The sequence below is a fragment of the Chroicocephalus ridibundus genome, chromosome 2 (genome assembly GCF_963924245.1).
Source record: "Chroicocephalus ridibundus chromosome 2, bChrRid1.1, whole genome shotgun sequence".
NCBI lineage: Eukaryota > Metazoa > Chordata > Aves > Charadriiformes > Laridae > Chroicocephalus > Chroicocephalus ridibundus.
The window spans coordinates 4,980,746-5,005,741 of NC_086285.1; the positions used below are offsets into that span (position 1 = coordinate 4,980,746).

Below are 24,996 nucleotides of genomic sequence, written 5' to 3' on the forward strand. Positions count from 1 at the left end.
GCTGTTCAGCACCTAAAATGCTCTAAAGAGAGAGATGCAACTGAAGTTGCCACTGGAATATGGGCTTTCTGGAAACATTCTTTGACATGAATCATCTTAAATGTCATTTTAGGCATTTAAGAAAGTACCTCGGATCTTGCTGAAGATAATCAGATCCAGTGAACAGAGCTGTATCTAGAACAACTTCCTCTTTAGACTGCTAGCAAAACAAACTCTGGGCACAGTGGATAGGTCTCTTCTGAAGTCAGAAGCAAAACAGAAATTTGAGGGAAGTTAATTCACCTAGGTGAAGTGTTAACAGCAGTGTGTTTCATTTGGGGGATCTGGATGGGGTTATGCTGCTCATGGCAATGGTCAGACTTAAGCTCCGCAATTGTAAGCCTGCTAGCCTACGTCTGTATGTTCTGTGAAATACCCTTGTCGTACAGGTGAATCTAAGAGATGTTATGCACAACCTCTGCTTCTAGGAGATTAATATGATGTCTGAGTTATAAGGAATGATCAAAACAAAACTATTACTATCATTAAGAGCAATGGACCACAATCAAGAGAAGACTAAATGAAGTATGATCAGCAACAGGAACTGATCATACACAGATCTATAATCATACCCTGAAAACTAATCTTCTAAAAGAAACAGTGGATGCTCTTTCAGAATACATTTTTATAATTGGTTGGACAAAAATCAGGTAAATTTACTTAGGGAACAATACTGTATTGGCAAATAATGGACACGAGAAGCTAATTCATTTTTAAATCTGTAATAAAATAGTTTTAATATACCTTAACAGAATTTTTAAAATATATTTAATATGATCTTTAGTTTATAAAGGCCTTCTTACTTAATTTCTTTCTTAAGTTTTTATTTCTTAACTCTTTTATACAAATCTACACCATGATGTTCTTACCTACTACTAAACTTTATCTAAAGTATCATCTGCAATTAACACTATGCTTGCATTTTTTTTTTATAATAAGGTGTGCCCCAAAGAGGTGACCTAAAACATTACGGTAACTGACTCAGCATTGGTCTGTGCAGCCCTACTGTTTCTGAAATATTTTCACTTAAATGCTTGGCTTGGAACTTAGACAACGATGTGCTAAACTATTGAATGTTTACAGTAGTCTATTGATCCCAAGCATGCAAGCAACGCTGCCAACACATTTCCTACAAATTGTGTTTTGTGAAGTCTTCTAATACATCCTGTTACTCTGACTTCCAAGATGCAAATGGAGAACCAAAAGACTATGAGGCCAAAAGTCAGATAATGGGAAACTGGCAGATTTAAGAATAAAATCCAACATCCATGAGCCCAAAGGGGTGGACAACAGATCCATGCCCCTGGGAAGCACAGAATGGGCATTTTCTCTAGTGGCTTCAAGAATGGCAGTCTTTGAAATTCAGATATTATCAGTCTTAGAGTGTTACCAGCATGGGAGATGATGTCAAAACCTGTTCCCAGCATTTGAGTAAAAGATCTAATAATTCAAAAGACTAAACAAGAAACACCAAACATCAAAAAATTAAACAGACTTTCAAGTTCCATGCCTGCCTTGAATATTATGTTCATTCAGAGAATGTTTCCCTCTCTGAAGGATGTGAGATATGGGAAATAATTGGTGAGAGTTTTCAAGTAAGAAAAATGTAATCACAACTTTCTCTTATCTCTGCCTGTGTTCTAATACAGACACTCGGAAATTTATGGGAAGCATAGCAACTAATTTATGTGTCTGAGAGAGGTAGCGGAGTAAGAAGGAGACATGATAATTATTTCTTGAATGTTGAAAAGCCTGAAGTGAAACACTTACTGTGAAGTGGCTAATAATTTGAAAATTCAGGTTGGAAGTATAAAGGAATATTAATCCTCTCATTTCAAGCTCTGAGACTTCCCTTTCTTTCTGCCTGCCTGAGAGTTTCTCCTCATGGCAAACAAATCATAAGAAAAATATGTTTATCTCATGAATAAAACAGTTCACCTTGCTATTCATTTTTAGGAGCCTGCAGGCTTTTAGCATTTCTGTGCATAAAGACAAAGAGCTCACCTGCTAACCTGAAATTCCTTGGAGACTTTCTGCATACTTCAGCATCATTTTTCATATACAAAATATGTAAAAACAAAATCTTTTAAAACCATGTAGATAATAGGACGGGAAAAATAGGAGAGGCAAATATTGCCAAGTAAACAGGATAGGTTGCAGCTGGCATGAGTTGGGACACAGAGTTTAAACAATCTGGCCTCAATCCACTTATTTGGGTGCCACATAATTTTATGACATTTACGACCACTGAACCATGCTGAAAGAAGAAAAGGTTAACATCTCTATTTTTACTTAGGATGATCTGAGACTCAAAAGGACCAAGGAGCAGATGATCAAAGGCTGTCCTCCAAGCTGAAAGAAATTCTTGGTATTCACAACCAGAAATAATTCTTCAGTGAATTCTGTGGAGATGCCTTGTCATAAAATCTAAATATTTACTGATCTTCTTCCATGGAAGTTTCTGAGTTTTTTCTCTTATGTGGACAAGAGCATTGTTCTGCCTTGAAAAGTCCACTCCCATTATAATCCGAATTAGTTTTGCTAGCTAATTTTTGCACTTTTTTAAAAAGTGTGCTCTGAACAGCAGGCTCTTGATGTGACTTACAGACTGAAAGCACAGAACGGAAGAAAAAAGCTAAACTGCATAACGTATAATTAACTTGACGTTATGCTCTGCACATGTATTATACCACTGACCCCACCTTTTAATCAGTCCATGCTAATTGCCTTTAAGAGACTTCAAGGAACAGGCAATTTTCAAGTGATGAATTCATAGCATCTTGTTTATTTGGCCCTTGTTTTGGGGTCTTCAAGCAATCAGTGCCAATAATAACTGGCAATAGCAACTGTAGTAGTAACAGTAAAACTTTCAATATTGTATTTAGACTCTAAGCCTGGTTCACGAAGTTCAAGAAGAATCTCAGCATGAAAGCTTTTCTTCTGACTAAATTTGGGTCAGTGCATCACCCACAAATAACACAAGGTGGTGGCAGCATAAACCAGTAAAATATTGTTATCCCTATTCAACAAACTGTACCTATAAAGCACAGGTAATCTTCGTGATTTTTTTCTTTTGCAATGGACTTAATTTCTTATGGAAAACAAAAGACGAATACAAGTCTAGTGATAAAGATATTTTTTAGACATTATTTTCCAGTATTTCATTGAATTACCTCTGTTCCTTTGGAACAGTTAATATTATAGCAGTCCAAGCAATTTTCCTTGACACTAGCAATACTTAACAATATTCCTTTTAAGTAAGTAGAAAATACACACACAGAATTTAAATTCAAATTGTATTAAGGAGTTTAACTGTGAAAGATCAAACACAGTAACAAGAAAAAAAATAAATTATAACTCTAATTTTCCACCCTTCCTGAGATTCTTAGTGTCAAAAACCGCATGAATTTCATGGTCTTTCAAACCTTGATTACATTTTCTTTGAAATCGTATCTCCATGGGATCTCAAGGTTAAATAATTTTCATTGGCCTCAATTCAAGCTGTTGAATATTTTAGAGGTTCCTGGGTTAATCGCAAGCAAATAATTCTACAAATAAAACACCAACTTCTAAATTACCACAGTTGAAAAGGAAATAAATACAAGTACATCATATGTGACTTTCTTTCTCTCTCTGAGACAAAGAGAAGTTCATCAAGTTCAAACTCAAACAGCTCCTGAGTGGCTGCAGCAGAGAAAATTTTTTTTTCACTTCTGTATGGAAAATATTTCTGATGTTAATTGCTGACTTACCGAGTGTCTTTATTCCTGCTACTGTCTGTGAAGATAAGCTGTTGTAGGACACAAGCTTGAACCGCAGCCAGTACTCCACATGGGCCACCCTGAGGGGAATAATGGGACACTCCATGAGCAAACCAATTTGCACTGTTTGATGCCAGTGAAAACTTCCACAAGCCATGTGCTTCCATTCAGGCTTAAGCCACTCTTTCATCTCTCTCTTTCCATCCATGACTTTGTAGTGGTCTCTGTTGCTCTATTTTTTTGCAAGCCAATGAAAATCAGTATTACTAACTCTTTAGGAAGGACAGGCAGGGTAGGAGGGGGGGAGGTGTTGCCCTCTACATCAGTGACCAGCTAGAATCGATGGAGCTCCACATGGAGAAGGACGAGGAGCTCGTCGAGAGTGTATGGGTTAAAGGGAAGATAGGGGAAGGCGATGTTACAGTAGAGGTCTGCTACAGGCCACCTGACCAGCAGAGCCAAGCAGATGAGGCCCTCCGTAGGCAGATAGAAGTGGCTTCGCATTCACAGGCCCTGGTCCTCGTGGGGGATTTCAACCACCCTGACATCTGCTGGAGGGACAACACAGCAAGGCACCATCAATCCAGGATGTTCCTGGAATGCATAGATGACAACTTCCTGCTCCAAATAGTAGAGGAACCAACAAGAAAAGGTGCTATGCTGGACCTCCTTCTCACCAACAGGGAAGGGCTGGTGACCAACATGAGGCTCAGGGATAACCTTGGCTACAGTGACCACGAAGCGATAGAATTTAACATCCTCAGGGCAACTAGGAGGATGTATTCTAAGCTTACGACCCTGGACTTCAGGCATGCAGGCTTTGATCAATTCAGTGACCTGCTGGCCAAAGTGCTGTCGGACAAAGCTCTAGAGGAAAGGGGGGCCCAGGACAGCTGGTCAGTATTCAAGGATCACCTTCTCCGTGTCCAGGAGCAAACTACAGCAACAAGGAGGAAGGCAGGAAAGAATGCTAGGAGACCTGCCTGGATGAACAGGGAGCTCGTGGACACACTGTCACACAAAAAGAAAGTCGTGGAAGAAAGGACAGCTAGAATGGGGGGCATATAAGGAAGATGTCCGAGCAGCAAGAGACCTGGTGAGAAAAGCTAAAGCTCAGTTAGAATTAAATCTAGCCAAGGAGATCAAGGGAAACAGCAAAAATTTCTATAGGTACATTAATGGGAAGAAGAAGGCTAGGGAGGGTGTGGGCCCCCACAGAAAGGAAACAGGGGAGCTGGTGACAAGTGATATGGAGAAGACCAAGGTTCTCAGTGACTTCTTTTCCTCAGTCTTCACTGGCAAGGGCTCCAGCCACACTCCCGGAGTCACAGAAGACAATGGCAGGGGTTGGAAAGAACTGCCCATCTTAAGTGAAGATCAGGTTCGTGACCATCTGATGAACCTGAAAGTGAACAAGTCCATGGGACCTGACTGGATACACCCACGGGTACTGAAGGAACTGGCGGATGAGGTTGCTAAACTGCTTTCTATTATATTCCAAAAGTCATGGCAGTCTGGTGAAGTCCCCACTGACTGGAAAAGGGGAAATTTTCAAAAAGGGAAAGAAGAAGGAACCAGGGAACTATAGGCCAGTCAGTCTCACCTCCATGCCTGGTAAGATTATGGAGCAGATCCTCCTGGAGGCACTGCTGAGGCAGAAGAATAACGAAGAGGTGATTGGGTACAATCAACACAGCTTCACCAAGGGCAAATCGTGCCTGACAAACCTGGTGGCCTTCTATGAGAAGGTCACAACATCAATAGACAAGGGGAGAGCAACTGACATCATTTACCTGGACCCGAGCAAAGCCTTTGACACTGTCCCACATGACATCCTCGTCTCCAAGAGGATAAAATATGTGATTGATGGATGGACAATTCAGTGGATAAAGAACGGGCTTGAGGGCCACACCCAAAGAGTGGCTGTCAATGGGTCCAGGTCCAAGTGGAGGCCAGTGACAAGTGGAGTCCCTCAAGGACCAGTACTGGACCGGTCTTGTTTAACATCTTTGTCAGTGACATGGACAATGGCACAGAGTGCACCCTCAGCAAGTTTGCTGATGACACCAAGCTGTGTGGGGCGGCTGACACGCTGGAGGGAAGGGGTGCCATCCAGAGGGACCCTGACAGGCTGGAGAGATGGCCCCATGCCAACCTCATGAACTTCAACAAGACCAAGCGCAAGGTCCTCCGTCTGGGTCGGGGCAATCCCAAGCACCGATATAGGCTGGGCAGCGACTGGCTTGAGAGCAGCCCTGAAGAAAAGGACTTGGGGGTGCTGGTGGACGAGAGGCTCAACATGAGCCATCAGTGTGCACTAGCAGCCCAGAAAGGCAATCGTCTCCTGGGCTGCATCAGAAGCGTGGCCAGCAGGTCGAGGGAGGTGATTCTCCCCCTCTACTCCACTCTCATGAGACCCCACCTGGAGTACTGTGTCCAGTTCTGGAGCCCCTACTACAAGAGAGATATGGACATGCTGGAATGTGTCCAGAGAAGGGCCACAAGGATGATCAGAGGGCTGGAGCACCTCTCCTATGAGGGCAGACTGAGAGAGTTGGAATTGTTCAGTCTGGAGAAGAGAAGGCTCTGAGGAAATCTTATAGTGGCCTACTGGTATCTTAAAGGGGCCTACAAGAAAGCTGGTGAGGGACTTTTTAGGATGTTGGGAAATGGTAGGACTAAAGGGAGTGGATTAAAACTAGAGATGGATCGATTCAGACTGGACGTTAGGAAGTTCTTCACCATGAGGGTGGTGAGACACTGGAATAGGTTGCCCAGAGAGGTGGTGGAAGCCCCACCCCTGGAAGTTTTTAAGGCCAGGCTGGATGGGGCTCTGAGCAACCTGGCCTAGTGGGAGGTGTCCCTGCCCAGGGCAGGGGGGTGGAACTAGATGATCTTTAAGGTTCCTTCCAACCCTAACAATTCTGATTCTATGATTCTATGAACTCGTATTGTGTTTCCCACCTATTTCTCCTGAAAATGCCTAGACATCTATAACATCAAAGTTAAGTTTTTTTTCAAATCTGTTCTCTGATTATGCAAACAATGAAAGAGCTCCTGATCCCTATGGAGCCACAGGCTACCTTAACTTCCAGAAAGAAATCAAATCTGACTGTTTTCCAAAGGGTGAAAATAAGTCTTGCTCTTTTACTTCCTCTGAGCACTATGTCTTCCCCCAGGTTCCCACTCACATCACTAAAAGATTTCAGTTGTATCTATAGCCCTCTGCACCAGCTATCTCTCTGGGGAAGAGAAAGAAAATGAAGGATTTTTTGTTGGAATGTTGGAAAATAATATCACAATATCAAGAAATACTGTATTAACTTTAAACTTTATGGAAAATAGATTTATAGCTGTTTTGAAAGACTGGGATGGGGTAGCAATGTATTTCCTTCTCCTTGCTTATTCCCTGCCATCTAGCCCTCCTGACCCCATTGCACGACCAAGACCTTTTCCTATGGGTTAACTATATGGCAGAGACAGCTGTACAAGTTGTCCTGAGAAGTAAATGGTATGCCTTCTTCTTGTCTGGAAAACTTCATCCACCAAAACTCTCCTTCCATTGTCACTCTTTCTCTCCCAGGTGCCTCACATCATATTATTTACTCAAGTAGTTTGCTGAGCAGACAGAGAAAAGTCGTCTGGAGCATCTACGCATGAACAGAGCAGGCTATGCAGGACACAAAACTAACATCACAGATATCGCAATACCACGCATCACAATTGTTCAGCTGAAATTAATTTTGGAAGCAAGGAGGAATGTATCAACTATCTGAAATAAACACATCGAAGCAGAACACTCTGGTGTTCCTGTTGAGGAATTTACAGCAGGGAATTTAATGGCCCATGAGTCGCTAGAAGTGATGAGACATCCTTTCGCTAGCAGCAGGGTCTGGAAACACCAAAGTAACTTTTACTGTGGACCAGTGAACATTACTGCCATGGTTCCTTTTGGAGTTTAAATTAACATTTAATATATTTTTTTCTGCTAGGTTTTATTTAAACATAAGCAGCTTTCGTCTGAGATCATCAGCCTAATGTAATATTTAGCTAGACAAGGTAAGTAAATTAAACAACTTAATGACACGTTTATTAGCCATTCCCCTTGCCCCAAAGCCTCTCTTCCTCTCATTTGTGTATGGTACGTAATGGTCTACTTCTCTCAGCACAGATAAAGATTTTCTGCATCAGTGCAGAACCCTGATGAGTGTTTTGTAAAGAGGATTCTACTCCTTCCCAAGTCTTTACTGAAGTCCTCAGATCCTTGCTCTTACAAGAAGAGACCTGGTGCATGGATATCACAGAAGCATATTTACAAAGTCACAGGGCAGAGACAAAACAATTAAGCTGCAGCTGAGAAGGATGCATTTTTACGATGGCCCTGTTTGGTTTTGGAGGCAGCTACACATCCTGTGCCTTGCGTGTGGTCCCTGGTCTGAGTCTATGCATCGGCCAGCTGACAAACCAGGCTGACCAACTGCATCAGCACACAGAGCAGAAGGACAGTCTGAAGCACTACAGTCTCTGCAAGAGTCAGGTGCCCAGGCAAGGGCGACAAGACAAACAACAGATGAGGGAATCTCCCACTGAATACCCTTGACCAGAGAGATCTTGTTAGTACAAAAAATTTCTATGGATTTGGTATAGGCTGCTCCTAGTCATGGCATGGTGGTTTTACCAGCTCTGGTCACCACAGGGACCCATCAAGAACTTTAGAAAGGGACACTTGGTAGATGATGCCTAGCAATTGGTTAAAACCTTGTTTTAGGGAGGAGCTGGCATCTTGTGACTGCAGTCCAGAATTACAGAAACATGGCTGCAAAAGAAGTCCCATCAGCAGTCCCAGCGACACTGCAGAGGCATTTCTTCCCTTTTATTTTAGGAATGAGGCTCAGCATGTGACCCGCATATCTAAGAGGCAAAAATCTCCTTGTGATTTCCCAGGCACTTCAGGCAATTCTTGCTACATCTCCCTGCTTTGAGACAGATGAAGCTCCATCTTAAACTTGTTAAAAATTGCCCCTACATATCCTTTTTCTCTTAAACTCCACTCGATTTCTGTCTTTTTATTCTCTTACCACCATTAGCTTTCAGCTGAAGTGGTTTGTCTTCCTCCCTATGAGTAACTCCCCGTCACACACACACATATGTGCATTTTCTATAGCTACTTCAAGTTTCCCTCAGAAATATTCCATCCATCTCAAGTCTCCTAACGAGACTTGACAAGGTGACATCATCCAGTGGTAACCAGAGAAGTTAAAGAGAAGAGTTGTCAGAAGACTTTTTTTTTTTTTTACTGCTGAAACACACAGCCTTTGTAAACTCAGTGTAAAAAGCAAAGATCACTTTTTTTAAGGAAGTCATTTACAGTACCTTTTTTTGCACAATGCCGTATTTTAACTGAGGTATGTTATTAAACGTAAAACTCTGTATTTTCCATTCTTCACTGAAGCAACAAAGACTAGAGCCAAACAAAAGATTTTTTAATTCCTATAAAAAAAAAAGAAAGAAAAAAGTTCTCATTTTAAAAACAAATCCAAAACGCGGGTATGTTTTCCTGCAGTAATTTGTAGAAAAGAAAGGAGGAGTGTGGAAGGGTAATGACTAATTCACTATAACCACCCTTTTCTGTTTTATACATTCTGTAAATAGCAACGCTCAAATGAAAAGGAGCAATTTTTTCCTTTTCCTGCAATATCCTTCAACTCATAATCCTGTGTGTGCTCAGCATAGGAAACCGTTTATGCATATTGTCTGGGGCAGAGTTTCTCAGGAAAGCATTACCGAATATTGCCTTAAATTTAACAGCTAGAAGAGGAACGCCTACCAATGGTTACAGTAGGGAAGAAAGGACCCTGCCGGGCACAGTATGGAGAAAAGGCAGCCTGCTTTCCCTGTCAAAGTTGCTGGTATGAGATAAATGTTACCCAAATGTTCGACTGTTTTACGTCTAATGGCATATCAGCACATCTGCCAAATTCAGACCTTGGCCCTGAACACACTGCAGAGCACTACTATTCAGGAACAGCTAAACTGATGAAATTGCATTCATGCTAAAGCAAAGCTGAGTAAATAAGAACAGACTGTTCAGTGTTTGTATAGTTACTCGGACCTCTTTGATCTAGAGGTGAAATTGGAAGACACCCTCATTATCTTTTCTCTGCTTTTTTTCCCCCTCTGTCAGAATGGGAAGGAAATATTAAAAGTATTTAACGGTTCCATTTCTGCTCAAAATAAGGAAGATATGCAAGGGAGAAACAGTGATAGGGGAATAAGAAGCTTGTTCTGAACCACTGTTAATTTAAAGGACTGCACAACAAGCACATGAGTAACTGATTATAGGCATTAATAAAATAATACAAGCTTCATTAATTAAAGCTATTATCTGTTTTTCAAGTGCATTCTGGCATGCTCTTCTGGTATTTTTCTGAACTTTGTACAGGTATCCCTACATTACTTTTTCACCTGAATACCGAATAAGGAATATACTCAGGAATGAATACAGCACGTGTTAAATCCCATGTAAACATGCAACACAGAGGAATCCATTGCAGTTTTGGCCAACTTAACTGAAATATCACTCTCACACATCTATTTGAATTTACCATCATAGTTAGTCTTACTTTTGCAAGAGAAATATCAATTGCCTTTGATACTACTTGAAGCATATACAGTGTTGAAAGATCCGGATTCTTACTAACATCTCCAGTTCTTTCTTCATCCTCAACATCAACTGAAAGAAAAAAAAAATAAATCATATAATGTGTTGAATGAAAAAAATTGCTTAGGCTTAGTGCCAGGGGTTCATCAATATGAAGATTAATACTTTCTTGTCGTCCATCTTTATAAAAAAAGATAATATAGTTTTAGCCAGAAAGGACAGATAAAAAATGTATCAGTCACTCTTTGTTTGATTACTTCTTAACTTCTTTACACAGTCTTACCCAAGAATTTAATAGAAAATGCAATTACTTTGAATCAACTAAGAGTTACAAAGCAACTCACACCTATTTGGTTACAGATGCTCTGAAGAATAGGATGGCAAAAGCCAAACTGAAGCGTGACATAACTTACCTAATTCTAGGACATCTTTCATCTGGTCTTCTTTATAGCAATTGGATGTTGGAGACTTCCTATATTAAAATTAATCAAAACATGCATGACCAAATGTTCACTTTTAATGAGAAAAGTTGTTTGAATAAAACAAGAAGAAATATCAAGTATGCCCACACAAAGATAATTTTTCGTGTACATGTGTGTATACATACATATATATATATGGAGGGGCGTGGAGAGAAAGTGAGATAATAAAAGATGCACATAGATAAACATATTCAATGGCTTTCATCCTCAGCTTTTAAAATGTTCTACACAAAGGAGTTCAGTCTCAGTAACATTTTTGTATAAAGAAATAAATGGTGTTAGAGCAAAAACTTTTTCAATGGAAGAAAGCTGAACTTCAGGAGTTCATCGGGAAAAGCAGCCAGCACAGAGCAATCCACTGAAACTGATTTAGGATTTCAGTCCTGTTTCAACATCAGTTTCATTTCATTTGTGGGATTTCGGTATGTCACGTCCTGCAAGCTCATATACACGGGCAGATTTTATACTGTCCTGCATTTCAAGTGACGATATTCACGTCTATGTGACTGCTTCTCAGTTCGAAGGATCAGAACACAAAAAGCAATTTATATCCCTGATGGTGATCAAGATGAGGTTCAAATTAGTCATTAAATCACTTGACTTATCTAAGTAATATAAGTGGGAATAGATATTAGACTGGCTTCCTTTACCAGGGTAAGTTTTTAATCCACTAAGAGGTAGCAGTGTCCTTGTGATTTAATTGTATATTACATAAATAACAGGTTAAAAATTCATATAAACAACTACTAAAAGGACTAAGCATTTAAACTTGTCTGTGAAGTCTGAACTTAAATAGGATGCTAGATTTTCGGAGGTGAGATGAGTTTATTCTTCCTGTTGAACTCGTATCAAAATGAATTCAGAACCAAGGGAAAGTTTCAAGTAACTACTGTAAAAAGCCTTTTTTTTTCCAAGAGAGAAAGACAGCATCAATGGCCTTTGCTTTGGAAAAAAGGTATTACACTGACAGTCCTTTCAAAAATAGTATGGAATAATTTCCTCAGCAACATTCTTTGTATGTACTGTATTATTATAGCAACAACTGCTGTCATATCACATACTTTCCATTAACTTAATTTCCTTTTTCGGTGTGTGAAAGATGAATAAAACCAGAACATACACATATCGCACTGAAGACTTTTCCAGTTTAAAAGCCTTTTGGCACCTTTCTCACTGATAGTCTTTGATACCATAAGAAAAGAAACACTTCTCTTTTTCTCTATAAACAAGTTAAAGGATTTATGCAATGAAATGTGGATGGCCACACTTCGGAAAAGATAGAATGGAAATGAATCACCCATGTTACTAGGGACTTGAGGGAAAAATAAATAGGATGCCCAGCAGGTCAGTATAAATAAAGAGGACTGAGAGCAAATTTGTATACTGGCATAAGTAGTACTGAGCTCTCAGTGAATACAACAGTACGTTTAATGTGACATACAGTTCAATATTGTTGACTGTTGTATAGTTTAAAATACAATCAGATCTCCCCTTGCTTTTTGCTAATACTGAATTTCAGCTAAGATTTCTTTCTGCTAGCTACTTGCTAGTATTTTCATCTCTCCTGGTCAGAGAAAGGGGCTCAATGACACTAAATTTGCCCATAAAACGTTTTTCAGCCAAGTCACTTAACTGTACTTAGTCCACATCTTTGTTTTGTCTGAGATTGCACACTATTGTCTCTTGTTTCCTAGAGAATAATGTGTTTCTTCCTAGGCCAACCCATTTCGATCAAGCTTTGCAAAAACAGAGCTCTTAACACTTAAGAATGCAGCACCACAGGTTACAGCATCCTATCCGTCCTCATTTGCTCCTTCAGAAGGGCTTGGGTCTCCTGCAGGTACTGTATCATATCTCCTATCTTCACTTGTTGTCTCGGATACCTTAGAGTCTCAAAGAGCACTATATGTCTGTGTTTAAGAACATAAATCATCCCTACATCAAATTAGGACCCTTGGTTCATTGTCATCCCAAACACTTCTCCTCGGTCATGTTTCATCTGAAAAGATCTATAAATGAAAATAAAGTCAACTACGGTACAATTCATATCTAGCTCACCTGGCACCAACAGTATTGCTTTCTGGAAAGTCTAAAAGATTTTGGGTCTACACCCATTCCAGGAAGAACCAAGCCCGGGATGCAAAGTGCTTTGAATTCTCAAGGCACAAGGAAATTCCCATCAAGCTGAGGAAAGTGCTGACATCAAAGATTGATGTAGGGTGTTTTCTGGTTAAGTGGGGTATTTTTGCAGGTGTAGGTTCCCTCCTTAAGGGGAACTTGTGTTTCTCAAAACACTGTCAAGACATTTATTGCAATTTCCATGTCAGCAGATGGTTACAGTTCCAGGAAAATTTATTGTACACGTAAAACCATACAGTTAGAATACTGAGGAAGGGGGAAGTCATCCGTCATGGCAGAAAAATGGGACAGGAAGAAAATATGTTTCATTATAAACATACTATACAGTACTTTCTCTAAATATTTGAACATTCCTATCTGACCTCCACGCATTGCAGAAAACTGAATTTACGCAGAATAGCTGAACTCGCAGAGAAAGCACTTCTCGGCACAATAATGCATGTACATTCCACCATTTCCTATTTATACTAACATACACAAGAGGTCAAATAAACAAAGAGGCTTAAAAAATAAACACTGATCACCAGTGGCATTAAGGTGACCGTGTTGGTAAAACTTATTTTCACAGCCTGATTACAACAGTTTTTCTACTGGACATATATCTTTTCTGCATAATAATTTAGTGTCAGAAGGATGCCTAGAAGTCACAATGCAATCCTACGGTCTTCTGCTGTTATGCCATATACAGAGATATACATATTGTATCTTCTTGGGATAGCGAGTAAGATCTGGTGAGTAGATAAGAAAATAATTAGACTTTGTTACTATTTACAAAAGGGTAAACAAGGTCATTATATGCGATGTAGCTTGCCACTGCTTTGGGGCAAAATTATAAAAGCAGACTTATTAAAAGCTATTGTAAAGATGCAAAGGAAATTGTCATAACCAATACCAGGCAATATATTTCTATGGGAAAAGGACCTTATCAAGAATATTTAATATAAATTCTGCCTTGCTTGCAAGTCTGGTTGACAAAGGCAACAGAGCTCATCCACTTAATTTCTATGAACTTCCTTTTTAGTTAAGACCTGAATCTGGTTTGATTGGCACATTAGCAGTATGAAAAATTAATTAATGATCAGATGGCTCATTGACTGATATAAAAAATGTAAATGAAAAACTTGTCATTGAAAGGGTCATTTCTACTAAGCTCCCACAAGTATCTCTGTTCGTCCTGCTGAATTTTATTAACTGTAGTGACAATTCAGGGGAAAATTACATCTTTGCTGGGAAGGTCTGTACATGAAAAAAACATGATGATAGTCATGGGTTGAGCTACAAAATGGTTTGAACGGCATTATGAGTAAGCTCACGTGAACAGAGTGCTCCCTCATAGGCAGTGAATAAATATTTCTCTCCAGCTATTGAACCAGACCTACTATAACAAAAGTGTAGCTCCTTTATTCATTCTGCACTCCCTCAAAGACTTTTCGGTGCAACACCCCCACACGGGAAGCAGTACACAAGGAGTATCAAGGAGCATGGTACCACTCGTGTGAACTGACCATTACATTCAGCAACTCAAAACAGTCACCAGCAAAATAAACAAGTATCAGTAAAATAAAACAGGGAGCTAAAATTCCATTAAATTAAGATTCTTACAAGACACCAGCTAAAAGACACTTTGTAAAGCATTAAGAAGGGTTCCTAAATTTCAACACACAATCAATTCACATCACTGGAGATGAATACAACCCTCCATTCTCTACGCCCTCTGTCTAGTTTTGGCCTTCAACTTTTATGCCATTTATTTTTAAAGAAAGATGTGGAATTTTCGTGGCCTTACATTTTCCTGTCAGAAACCTCAGATTTTTAACAGTCCAAACCACTGTAACCTGACAAATTTTTAGCAAAATAAACTATCTTCCTGAAAGCTAATATCAAACGTTAAATTAGAAGAAGGCAAGGGCTTACACTGAGGAGTGGGGTAGTTCTCTTACCTCATTTTAATATAAAAAAAAGGTGAATACAGATAACAGCCTACTGGTGAACACATGTACTGCACAGAGAGATTTTACTTCCTTGTAATCACAGGGAGAGTAACAAAAAGGGGGAGAAAAATTCCTTGTGCTACCTGCAAACAACTGATTGCTTTAAGTAGCAGGTAATTTCTTATGCTGCTTCCTACTGTGCTCCCCCTGATGCTCGTATGTAGACCCAGGGAAAGGACATGATGTGAAGCGCTACCAGCAAAATAGGATGTATACTGTCTGTTCTTGCTTTACGTTTGAGAAAACCTGGAGCCCCTCTATGCTTGCATGAACAAGGCAAATTCTCAATTGACTGAATGCATTTTAGGCAATGAGCTGGACGTTTCCAGTTTTACATCCTTTCCAAAAATAAAGAAATGATACAGCAGCCATTTGCCATTTCCAGTAATTGCAAAGTGCTTCTTCCTATGGAGTGCTGGAAAAATACTAAAAGGGCAAATGGCAGCACACACAGATGTTATGTCGAAGGCTCTGATGCCATAAATCCATTGGCACAAAACAAAAATCACAATAGTTACTTTTATTTTAGGTTCTTTTTTCCGGTCCAAGCATTATGTTATAAAAGGTGTTATGCAACTCCAGATTCTTGAAAGTTTTCACTACTGAGTGATTTGGCAACTGCAATCTCTCTCTCTCTTTGTATAAAGGCTAGTTAAATCCATATTCCCCAAAGATGTCCTCGCTTTGTTTGACAGCCATTCTTCTGATTGCCAACTGCAAGAGTCAAATAGAGACTTATTCCCCAGCTGGCAGCTGAGCACACTCCAGGAGGGCTTGTTAGTCTCTTAGGGAAGGTGCCAACTGCACTATTCTTACTGTGCTTCCTGCCTACAAAGCCACACCGAAGCATTAACGAAAGCTTGAGATGACGCCATGCGCTTCTTGGTGTGGTTTAAGGACAATGCCTGGTGCTACACAGAGATCACAAACAGACAAAGATGGAAGGAAACACGAAAAGGTAATTTACTATTAGGCTGCTCCAACCCCACATTCCTTTCCGTTCTTTTATCTGAAATGTTGCATTATGACTAAACTCCCATTCCCTAGAAATGCCACCATTGCCCAATACATCCTCTTCCTTCCATGGTGGGAAAAATTTAATGAATTCCTCAGATGTTGCTCATACACACTGCATGTCGTTGAGTACTGAACTCGGTTGGTTTTTTCTGTCTGATTTTAAACAGGCTCTATTTTATAACAATACGGCCACCTGAGCTCAGACCTCATTTCACAGAATAGGCTACCAAGGTGATGGGTACTTTTAGGAACTGCTCAACATCGCACAGGATCAAAACCTTATTACTTACCAAAATGCCAGATATTATTTTAGAAAAAGCAATCATCTCATCTGACACACCGATTTTGTATATAACAGTGAAATATTACTGCCCACTGGGCAAACAGTACAGACTTAAAAACATTCACTATTCCTAGAAAACCTATTTTTATACCAAAGTGCACAGTAGAAACGACCAGAGCCAATCATAACTGTTGGGTAAATAATGTACATTACATAACTTCGCTGGAACTATGTTTCCTTTGAGATGGAAATTTAATTTTAAACCTTAACAATACAATTAAAACTGGAATGTTAATTAGCACTCTTTATGAAATCTGACATTCATATATTAACCTTCATTATTTTCCTGTTTCAGTGTAGTACTGAAGTACTTGTAGTGTAGCACTGTATTTTCCTGTTTCAGTGGTAGCCCATATTTAATAGAGGGCACCTGCTTTGGCTCTCTTATTTCTGTCATGAGCTCAGAATCACAGAATAGCTGGGATTGGAAGGGTCTTCTGGAGCTCACCTAGTGCAACCCTCTGCTCAGAGCAGGTTCAGCTACAGCAAGTTGCTCAAGGCCATGTCCATGTCTTGAGTGTCTCCAAGGATGGAGACACCACAGACTCCCTAAGCAACCTCCTCCAGCATTTCCACCTTCACAGGAAAAGTTCCTCAACCACTTGTGTCAGAAAGATGACATCTGGAGGTCATCTGGTCCAACCCCCCTGCTCAAGGGAGGGTTGATCCCATCTCATCAGTGCAGTCCAGAAACCTCCTGGATTGCTTGCGCTCAGCATTGCTGTTTATGCTGACGGAGGGAACATCAAATCCTGCTCTGGACTTGCCCAGAAACTCATGGCCAACATTCTCTGCCAATGCCCTAATGTAAATCAGCACAGCTTGTGGCCAGGAATGATGCAGGATAAAAACGTGTCAGTGGATCTTGGCAGTTTTAGGCATTCAGTCATGTGTAACTGACAGGTATAGCTTTGGTCCTCACACAGAAAATAAGTTGATTTATTCTCGTTAATAACAGAAAGCATGAATATCAATCCTTTAAGGACTATAACACTTTCAAAATATTATTTTGAAATATTCAAAATATTATTTTGAAAGTATCAGATAGCTAAAAGAATACAAAAAACCCCTGCATATATTTTTAAAGGACTTAAAGGATTTCTTTGAAGAAGATTAGTATTTTGTTTTCCTACAAGGATCTCCTAGCTCCATAAAAGTGAATTTTCAGGTACTTTTTGTTGGAGCATATGAAAGGGAAGAGGCAGAAATATTCAGTAACACAGTGGATTCACCCGTACTGGTCTCCATCCAGGACGAAGAAAGCCATACTTGGTCCAGAAGGCAAAGCCAAGTCATTAACTCCTTGCAGTCTTACATAGAAATGCAGGGAGTTGAAGGGAGGTGCCTCTTCTATCAATAAATAGGAACACTTATTGCTTTACCACAGAAGATTAGACTGACTTCATAATTATATGATAAAGGCCATTTTGGAGGAAAACCACACCAAAACACCGAGGAAACATTTTGCATTCAATGTGCTTGAAACTGAAAGTAAGAAGGCAGATATATTCCTGTGATAAAACTGCAGTGACAAATGTGCTAATGTCATTTTATAATGCCGAGAATCATGCCATGAGCGGCAGGTGAGTCTTCTTACCCTGTATTATTGAGAGTCAGAGCGTGACAAAGTTAGAACAGTCCTCAAATACATAGAAAAAATATAAAACAAATGAATAAAACCTAACAAAAACAACAGCAAAATTTCAGAGCAGGAAAGATAAAAACACAAGCAGACAATACAAGTTTTAGGCAAAAAAATGCCTAAAGGAGCCTGAAAAATACTTAGAAATATTTAAACAGAGGCGAATATGTAGCAAGGAACAGAAAGGGCAGTCAAGAATCAGCTTCAACTACAGTGAACAGGGCAGAGAAGAGCAAATTCAAGGTGAATATATGGGAAAAAATCCCAGGAGTAAGGACTGTTAGAAATATATTGTCAGGGGAGAGGTGTTCCTTGAGTTTAGACTGGACTAGACAAAACTCTGGAAAAAGTATTACAGCAAATATATATATATATATATATATATATAGTAATGAATAAACTGCCATAGAAACAAATGACCTTAAAAGGGCTTTTCCATCTGTAATTTCTAAGATTCTATGAAATATGACTAATGTTCCGCTAAGGGACTTGGTATCTATGGCAATTCACTAACCCCGCCCTACATGTGTTAGAATGCAGAGCACTGCTAGAAAAAGGCTTATTACCAAATAATCAGTGAGATTTTGGGAATCACTAAAGAGCGCACAGTGAAGGTGAACTCGTCTGAGGGACTATGGCAGGAAGAAATTCTGTCTCTGGACGCACTGGTTCTTGCTTTCCTGGTGGTGGAGATGAAATGCATCAGAGATACTTAGGTTTTGGTTGGAAAAGGCATCTGAAGCCAAGCTACACACTCATAAAACAGCCCCAACTGTCTGAAATATCCATCTGTACTGGCAGACTTCTGAAAGGAAACCAGTAGCTCACATTCAGCTTGTAGCAAGACTGATGGCAAAGCAAAGGAGGGTACGGCAGATGCAATTAGAAGAACCGGATAAGTAGGGTGATTGCTGACAATGAAAGGATGAGTGGAGAATCAATTATCTTCCTTCCTACTGAAACTGTATTATAGATCTCTACCTTTGGACAATGGAATCCACTGCCGTAACCTTTTGCTCACTAATGGCAGGAGGAAATTTTTATTCTGATGTGGCAATATTCCCATTTCTTTTTGCCTGATAGCCATTCCCTTTTAATTTCTGGTCCTGATTGCTAAATCCTTTTGTTCCCTTGGGTCTTTGATTCCAGTTTTACACTTTTTTTCTTCTTTTATTGCTCTGATTTTAGTTTCTATGCTATTTTTCTTGGAATTGTGGGAGGGAGAGTGGTTGGCTTTATACATGAAAACTAGAAGTTCAAACATCTCAATATATTTTTCTTCTTCTTAAGTGAAACTGAGGTCTAGAGATAATATCTGCTCATCGAACTCAGCATAAGGTGGTTCCACTATACTGCAGAACTGCCTGGTCAGAACGCAGCTGGCCAGCTCAGAATTACTCATTTAGAAACTATTCAGCTGAGAACTGGAGGGTTTCCACATCATCACCACACCTTACATTGACAGAATTATGGGGCACAGAAAATTAGGAGAGCACTTCAACTTCAGAGGGTGCATTAGCAACAACTGTAGTATCTCTCTGTAGCTAACACAAACGAACTGTTTCTCAACTGCTGTGAAGTGGTTTTGCTTGCCTTTCCCCAATTTTGTTTGCTCAAGCCATGGAACATGGAGAAATCTTGACCTTCTTACACCCTTTAGGCTTCCCAAATAACTCATTATTCACCATGGTTTTTCTGGAAAAGCAATAGAAAGAATTTAATCCAAGATCAGGCTTCAAAAGCTACTTATTTTTCTATAGTTCCTAAAGATCATGAATTCCATTCCTCTATAGACCTTCATTATTTATTCCATGTGCTCAGTTTAGTGATAAATACTTCCTTTTGTGGGGGACTCAGCATTAAGGAGAATCACAGAATCACAGAATGGTTGAGATTGGAAGGGACCTCTGGAGGTCATCTGGTCCAACCCCCCGGCTCAAGGGACAGTTGGCCCCACGTCAAGGTATTAAAAGTGGCAGAGGATCTTTCCTCACTGCCATTCAAGGCTCTGCCCAGGTTAAAAGACTCGGGAAAGTCTTTAATAGCTTGCTACCTTTGATCTGAATATGTTCCTTCAACATTGTCTCTCTCAAATTCCTGTGGAATTTGAAGCATTTTAACACAAACAATAACTACAGATACTCCAACTTTTTAATTGGAATCTTGGATCATTCATTTGAATTGTGTATTTTTAAATATATAATTTTTGATTCCCTTGAAAATCTCAAACTAATAAAATTTTAAAAGTAATGAGTCATCCACACTAAGAGGAACAAGGACTCAACAAAAATGAGAAGAGTGAGAAATATCCCTTTGAGAATGAACTATAAACAACATCATCAAAATGACCTGAAAGACAGATGGGTTTCAAATTCTTCACTGAAGTGTCAGTAAGACATAAATGTCATTTTTAATTTAAGTTAAATAAAATTGCTATGAAAGAGGATGGAGGAATTAGTCTCCATATGTCCTTGAAGAAACATTTTTCATTTCCTTAAAATGGAAGGTTCTACAGTAAAATAACAGGAGTGCTGTATACATTGTATTAGTTTACACAACAAGAAAACTCACTAACAATCTACCTTTGCATGATAAAGTCCCATAGGAAAGTATCACAAGTTGATTCACTGAATCAGTTGCTGCATGATTTCCCTGTCAAAGCAAACCTTTACGTTTCCTTATTTACTTCATATATTCATGACTGCACTACTATTACGTAGTTTAGGCAGGAAAGAAGAAATTTACTGTGGCCACTGATGCATTCTATCTAAACTATTAAAAGCTAAAGCCATGGAATATGAAAAGTCAGACATCAAATTCCTGAGAAAAGTAAGTTTAAAACTCAGATTGAAATACTGTCCTTATGATAACCTCCCGTACCTACAGCTTCCAGGAACCAGCACCATTACCAACACCACAATGTATACAGTACAATAAACAAAATAAGATGAATCGAGAAATTAGATTAGCTGCCGTTTGTTTACAGCTGAGGATACATGAATCATAGAATCATAGAATCATAGAATTGTTGAGGTTGGAAGGGACCTTTAAGATCATCGAGTCCAACCTTTAGCCTACCCTGACAAGAGCCACTTCTAAACCATGTCCCTCAGTGCCCCATCTACCCTTTTTTTAAACACCTCCAGGGATGGTGAATCCACCACCGCCCTGGGCAGCCTATTCCAATGTTTAATAACCCTTTCAGTGAAAAAATGTCTCCTAATATCTAATCTAAACCTCCCCTGATGTAACTTGAACCCGTTTCCCCTCGTCCTATCACTTGTCACCAGGGAGAAGAGGTCAGCCCCCATCTCTCTACAACCTCCTTTCAGGTAGTTGTAGAGGGTGATAAGGTCTCCCCTCAGCCTCCTCTTTTCCAGGCTAAACAACCCCAGCTCCCTCAGTCGTTCTTCATAAGGTTTGTCCTCCAGGCCCCTCACCAGCTTTGTAGCCCTTTGATGAAGATTTGCTGCCACCTATATATTGCTTTGTTTTTCTGGATTAATTAAAAGTAAATGAATTTTGAAAAAAAAAAAACGGCACATAGATTGCATTCACAATTACACCTGAGCAGGTATCCAAACTGTACAGCATATTATACTTTCTTTATGGAATGAATCCTAGTGACTTGGAACAGAATACAATCACGACATAGCCCAACAGAACAAAAATTTCTGTTCCCCCTGTAATACAAGTAAGAGAAGAATCTTTTTGTTCTAAATCTTTACAATCAGTATTCTCTCTTTTCTGGAGAAGAGTTCAGATATCATATTGCCAGGTACTATATAGATAAAAGAAGATGCAGGTGAACAAATTGTTCTTCACCTCTGTCTTTCTGTGATTAAAGGAACGTGGTGCACTCGTTATGTAATGACAATACGCCTGCAAGGGGATCACCATTAACTCCAGAGGATACTGAAAACATAGCTAGAGATTTTCCATTAAAAGTAGGTATTTTATTACAGCTATGAGCAATTAGGAAATAACTGCAGTCAAGCACTGCCCTTTCAAACCATCACTAGAGTTACCGAATTTGAAAGCAGATGCTCTCAGCAGTGGCAGTTCAACAAACAAGCAAAGACTACATCTGCATCATTAGTCTCCACTTGATTGATTCACTAACTTGATTCCATTTTCCTAAAAAGAAACAAGGAATCACAGCAATAGCAATGCAAATAAATGAATTTGCAGGGGTTTTTCCTATCTGTGGTGGGTGTGTTGCCTTGTCATTTTGGAAAACTTAGTACTCACTCTTGAATTACACAGCCCGCTTTGCAGGTAAGCATTTAATTTGGGTCATCACAGAAATCAAAATGCCTCCTCACTGTCAAGATGGCAAAAATGTATCTATTTGTACAAAGAGAGGACCTCCAAGTCTTAATTAGGGCAATCTTTTATGCAATATATGGTACTCAGAGGTCTAACTTCATGTTGATACTGTAACACTGAACTATAAAGTCACAAGTCTGGCCTCTTGACACAGCTACCCCACACGCACTTCATGCAGTAGCTAAAAATTAGACAATGAAAAAAAGGGCACGATCGTTTCTTTCATTAAAACGTATGAGTTAAAATACTGTGGATCTGTATTTCTCCAGGATATTTTTATAGCTAGGTATTTCTGCCCACTCAATTTGTAAGCACGTACTCGATAACATTCAGCTTGTCTTTTGAAGCTTGCCAGTGGGTTTGCTTCGGTTTTTTCTCCTATGTAGACAATGGATGGCTGCAGCCTGCTTGCAACAATGTATTTTTTGTATATGAGAAAAGAGAATGAAAAAGTACAGCAAATGGAAGGAAAAATAAGGTTTGTATGTCTTTAGTTTTCTGAAGGAAACAAAGCCAGAACTGCAGATGCCGTGGTTAATCCTATATAGATTTTCAGCTACTCATTTAAATATTTAGATTAGCACTTATGTCAATGGCATCAGGTAGAAGTAACAGAGAATGGAAGAGAATCCAGACAAATATCTGCTCCAATATTGTCATTTTTCTTCCCTCAAAATGCTGAAGCACTCTTGCCAAATCCTGAAAAGCTCTCATACACTGCAGGATTTGGCCAAAGAAATAAAAGAGCCAGGCAATATATTGTAATGGTCGATGTTTATTTGGAATCTCACTTCCACCCTCTGTTACTTCCACTTAACATCAGGAGTATCAGCAGTCCTGCTGATTTCAGTGAGAATTTTCAGGAGCTCAGAGCTCAGCATGAATTCAAATGCTTTGCTGGCTTTAATTCAAATCATCTGGCAGGAATGTCCCTGTTTTGCTTTGGAAACAGATTACATGGGCTCTGCTTAGGAAATAGCTCCCTCTCCTGTTCTTGCTGAAACCAAACCAGTCCTCTGAAGGAAGGAAACTATTTCAAATCACTTACTAGAGCGATGGAGCCCAGTACCGCAGTACACTGCACAAAACGGTGCACCGGGGCAGTCCCCTTTCAGCCCAGCTTCTCCTTTTCTGCTCACTCCACAGTTACTGCATAAGGTTGGGAAGTGTCAGCACATCCAACTACAGCTGAGTGAAGTCAGTACAAGAGATTTCTCGGTCACACACGGTCTTCCCAAAGAATTTTATACAGTCCAATATGCCTTTGATACTTAAAAATCACGTACTATATATTCATTGATTATCAAATACCAGGAATACACTTACTCTTCTCAGCTTTGTTGGGGAGCTGTCGAAAGCCCACTGAAGCTGTATTCTCTACCTCAATATATGCTGAATGTGACGTAATAAACCATCCTGAAACTGGAAAGGATGAAGTGACGGGTTACTACTACCTTCCTTACATGCTCTGTCAAGCTCTATGAAACAAAAGTTGTATGGAGTCAGACCCCGTTGCTTCTGCTTCAACAGCGACTTATGAGCTGGCTCTCCGCGTTCACACAGAGCCACGCAAGACTTAATAAATCCTTCTGGAAGCATATCAAAGAATGGATCCGGAATATCAGAGGTGGATCTGCAAGCACCAGTTCCCGTTCAGCAGAAGTTGGACCTGTACTGCCTGTGTTGAGCGATTACCTGACATGGCTCAGATTTCCAGTACAGTACATAATGACAGTAACTGACCTCTTGTGGATTTTAAGACTTAAGACTGTAGTGCTTTGGCTTGTTAATCAATAATCTTTTACAAATTAAGTTAGTTAACACAGGTAAATAACTGTAATGCTAGCGACTATTTTCAGTTGCTTTTTGGTTCCAGACAGGAAGCAAATGCCACTCTTGGCTCATTTGCAGGTCCAGTACATCCCCAGTTTGCTAGCTCCCACCGCCCCTAACATAAATGTGGAAAGACTTAATATATATTATTGCTTCCTGACGACCTCAACAGGACCTCAACACACTGTGTCTCAAGATTTATAAGAAATTAAACAGGAAAAAAAGAAAAAAAAATTTAAAAATCTGTGGTTGCGGTTTTAGCATACCAATGAGGTTTTTCAGCACTTAAAAAAAAAGCAACAAACCTGGCTGCTGTTAAATTTAGTACCACAGAAATACTACTTTATGGCCCACAGAAGGTGATATTGGTATGTGCCTTAGTTTATAGAGCAGGAGGCGATATAAACTCAAAAATATTTCTACAACTTATCACCCACGCTCACCTCCAGCACTGGGAGTGCACCTCAAAACCAACACTCAGGGTGCCTGAGCCCTGTGCATGACTTTACTATTGACATGCTGTGTGACCTGTAGCACGGACGTTTCTCTTCACCTGCGTCAGTTTTCCCATCTGTAATATGGGCAGAGCGATACTCACCCCCTGCTTAAAGTTGTTTGAAACCTGCTGACAAGGAGCGCTAGATAACGAGGCAGCAGTTTTTATTACGCAGATTTACTATCTGCACAGACAGGGCACAGTTGCCCTGCACTGCTCAAACCGCGAGCACCTTCAGCAGTTCAGAATTCCAGACTGGTTAA

At 39.8% G+C, this 24,996-nt stretch overlaps 1 protein-coding gene across 2 annotated transcripts in view; it reads right to left on the reverse strand.

The window, feature by feature from the left end:
• Positions 1-24,996, reverse strand: part of MINDY4 (MINDY lysine 48 deubiquitinase 4) — an 82,131-nt gene that overhangs the window by 47,209 nt on the left and 9,926 nt on the right. For both annotated transcript variants that reach the window (XM_063324315.1, XM_063324314.1), the window contains exons 6-9: positions 10,875-10,933; positions 10,424-10,533; positions 9,174-9,290; positions 3,792-3,880 (exon numbers count right to left, since the gene is read on the reverse strand). In XM_063324315.1, coding sequence (XP_063180385.1) covers positions 3,792-3,880; positions 9,174-9,290; positions 10,424-10,533; positions 10,875-10,933 — 375 coding nt within the window. The remainder of the gene's footprint in view (positions 1-3,791; positions 3,881-9,173; positions 9,291-10,423; positions 10,534-10,874; positions 10,934-24,996) is intronic.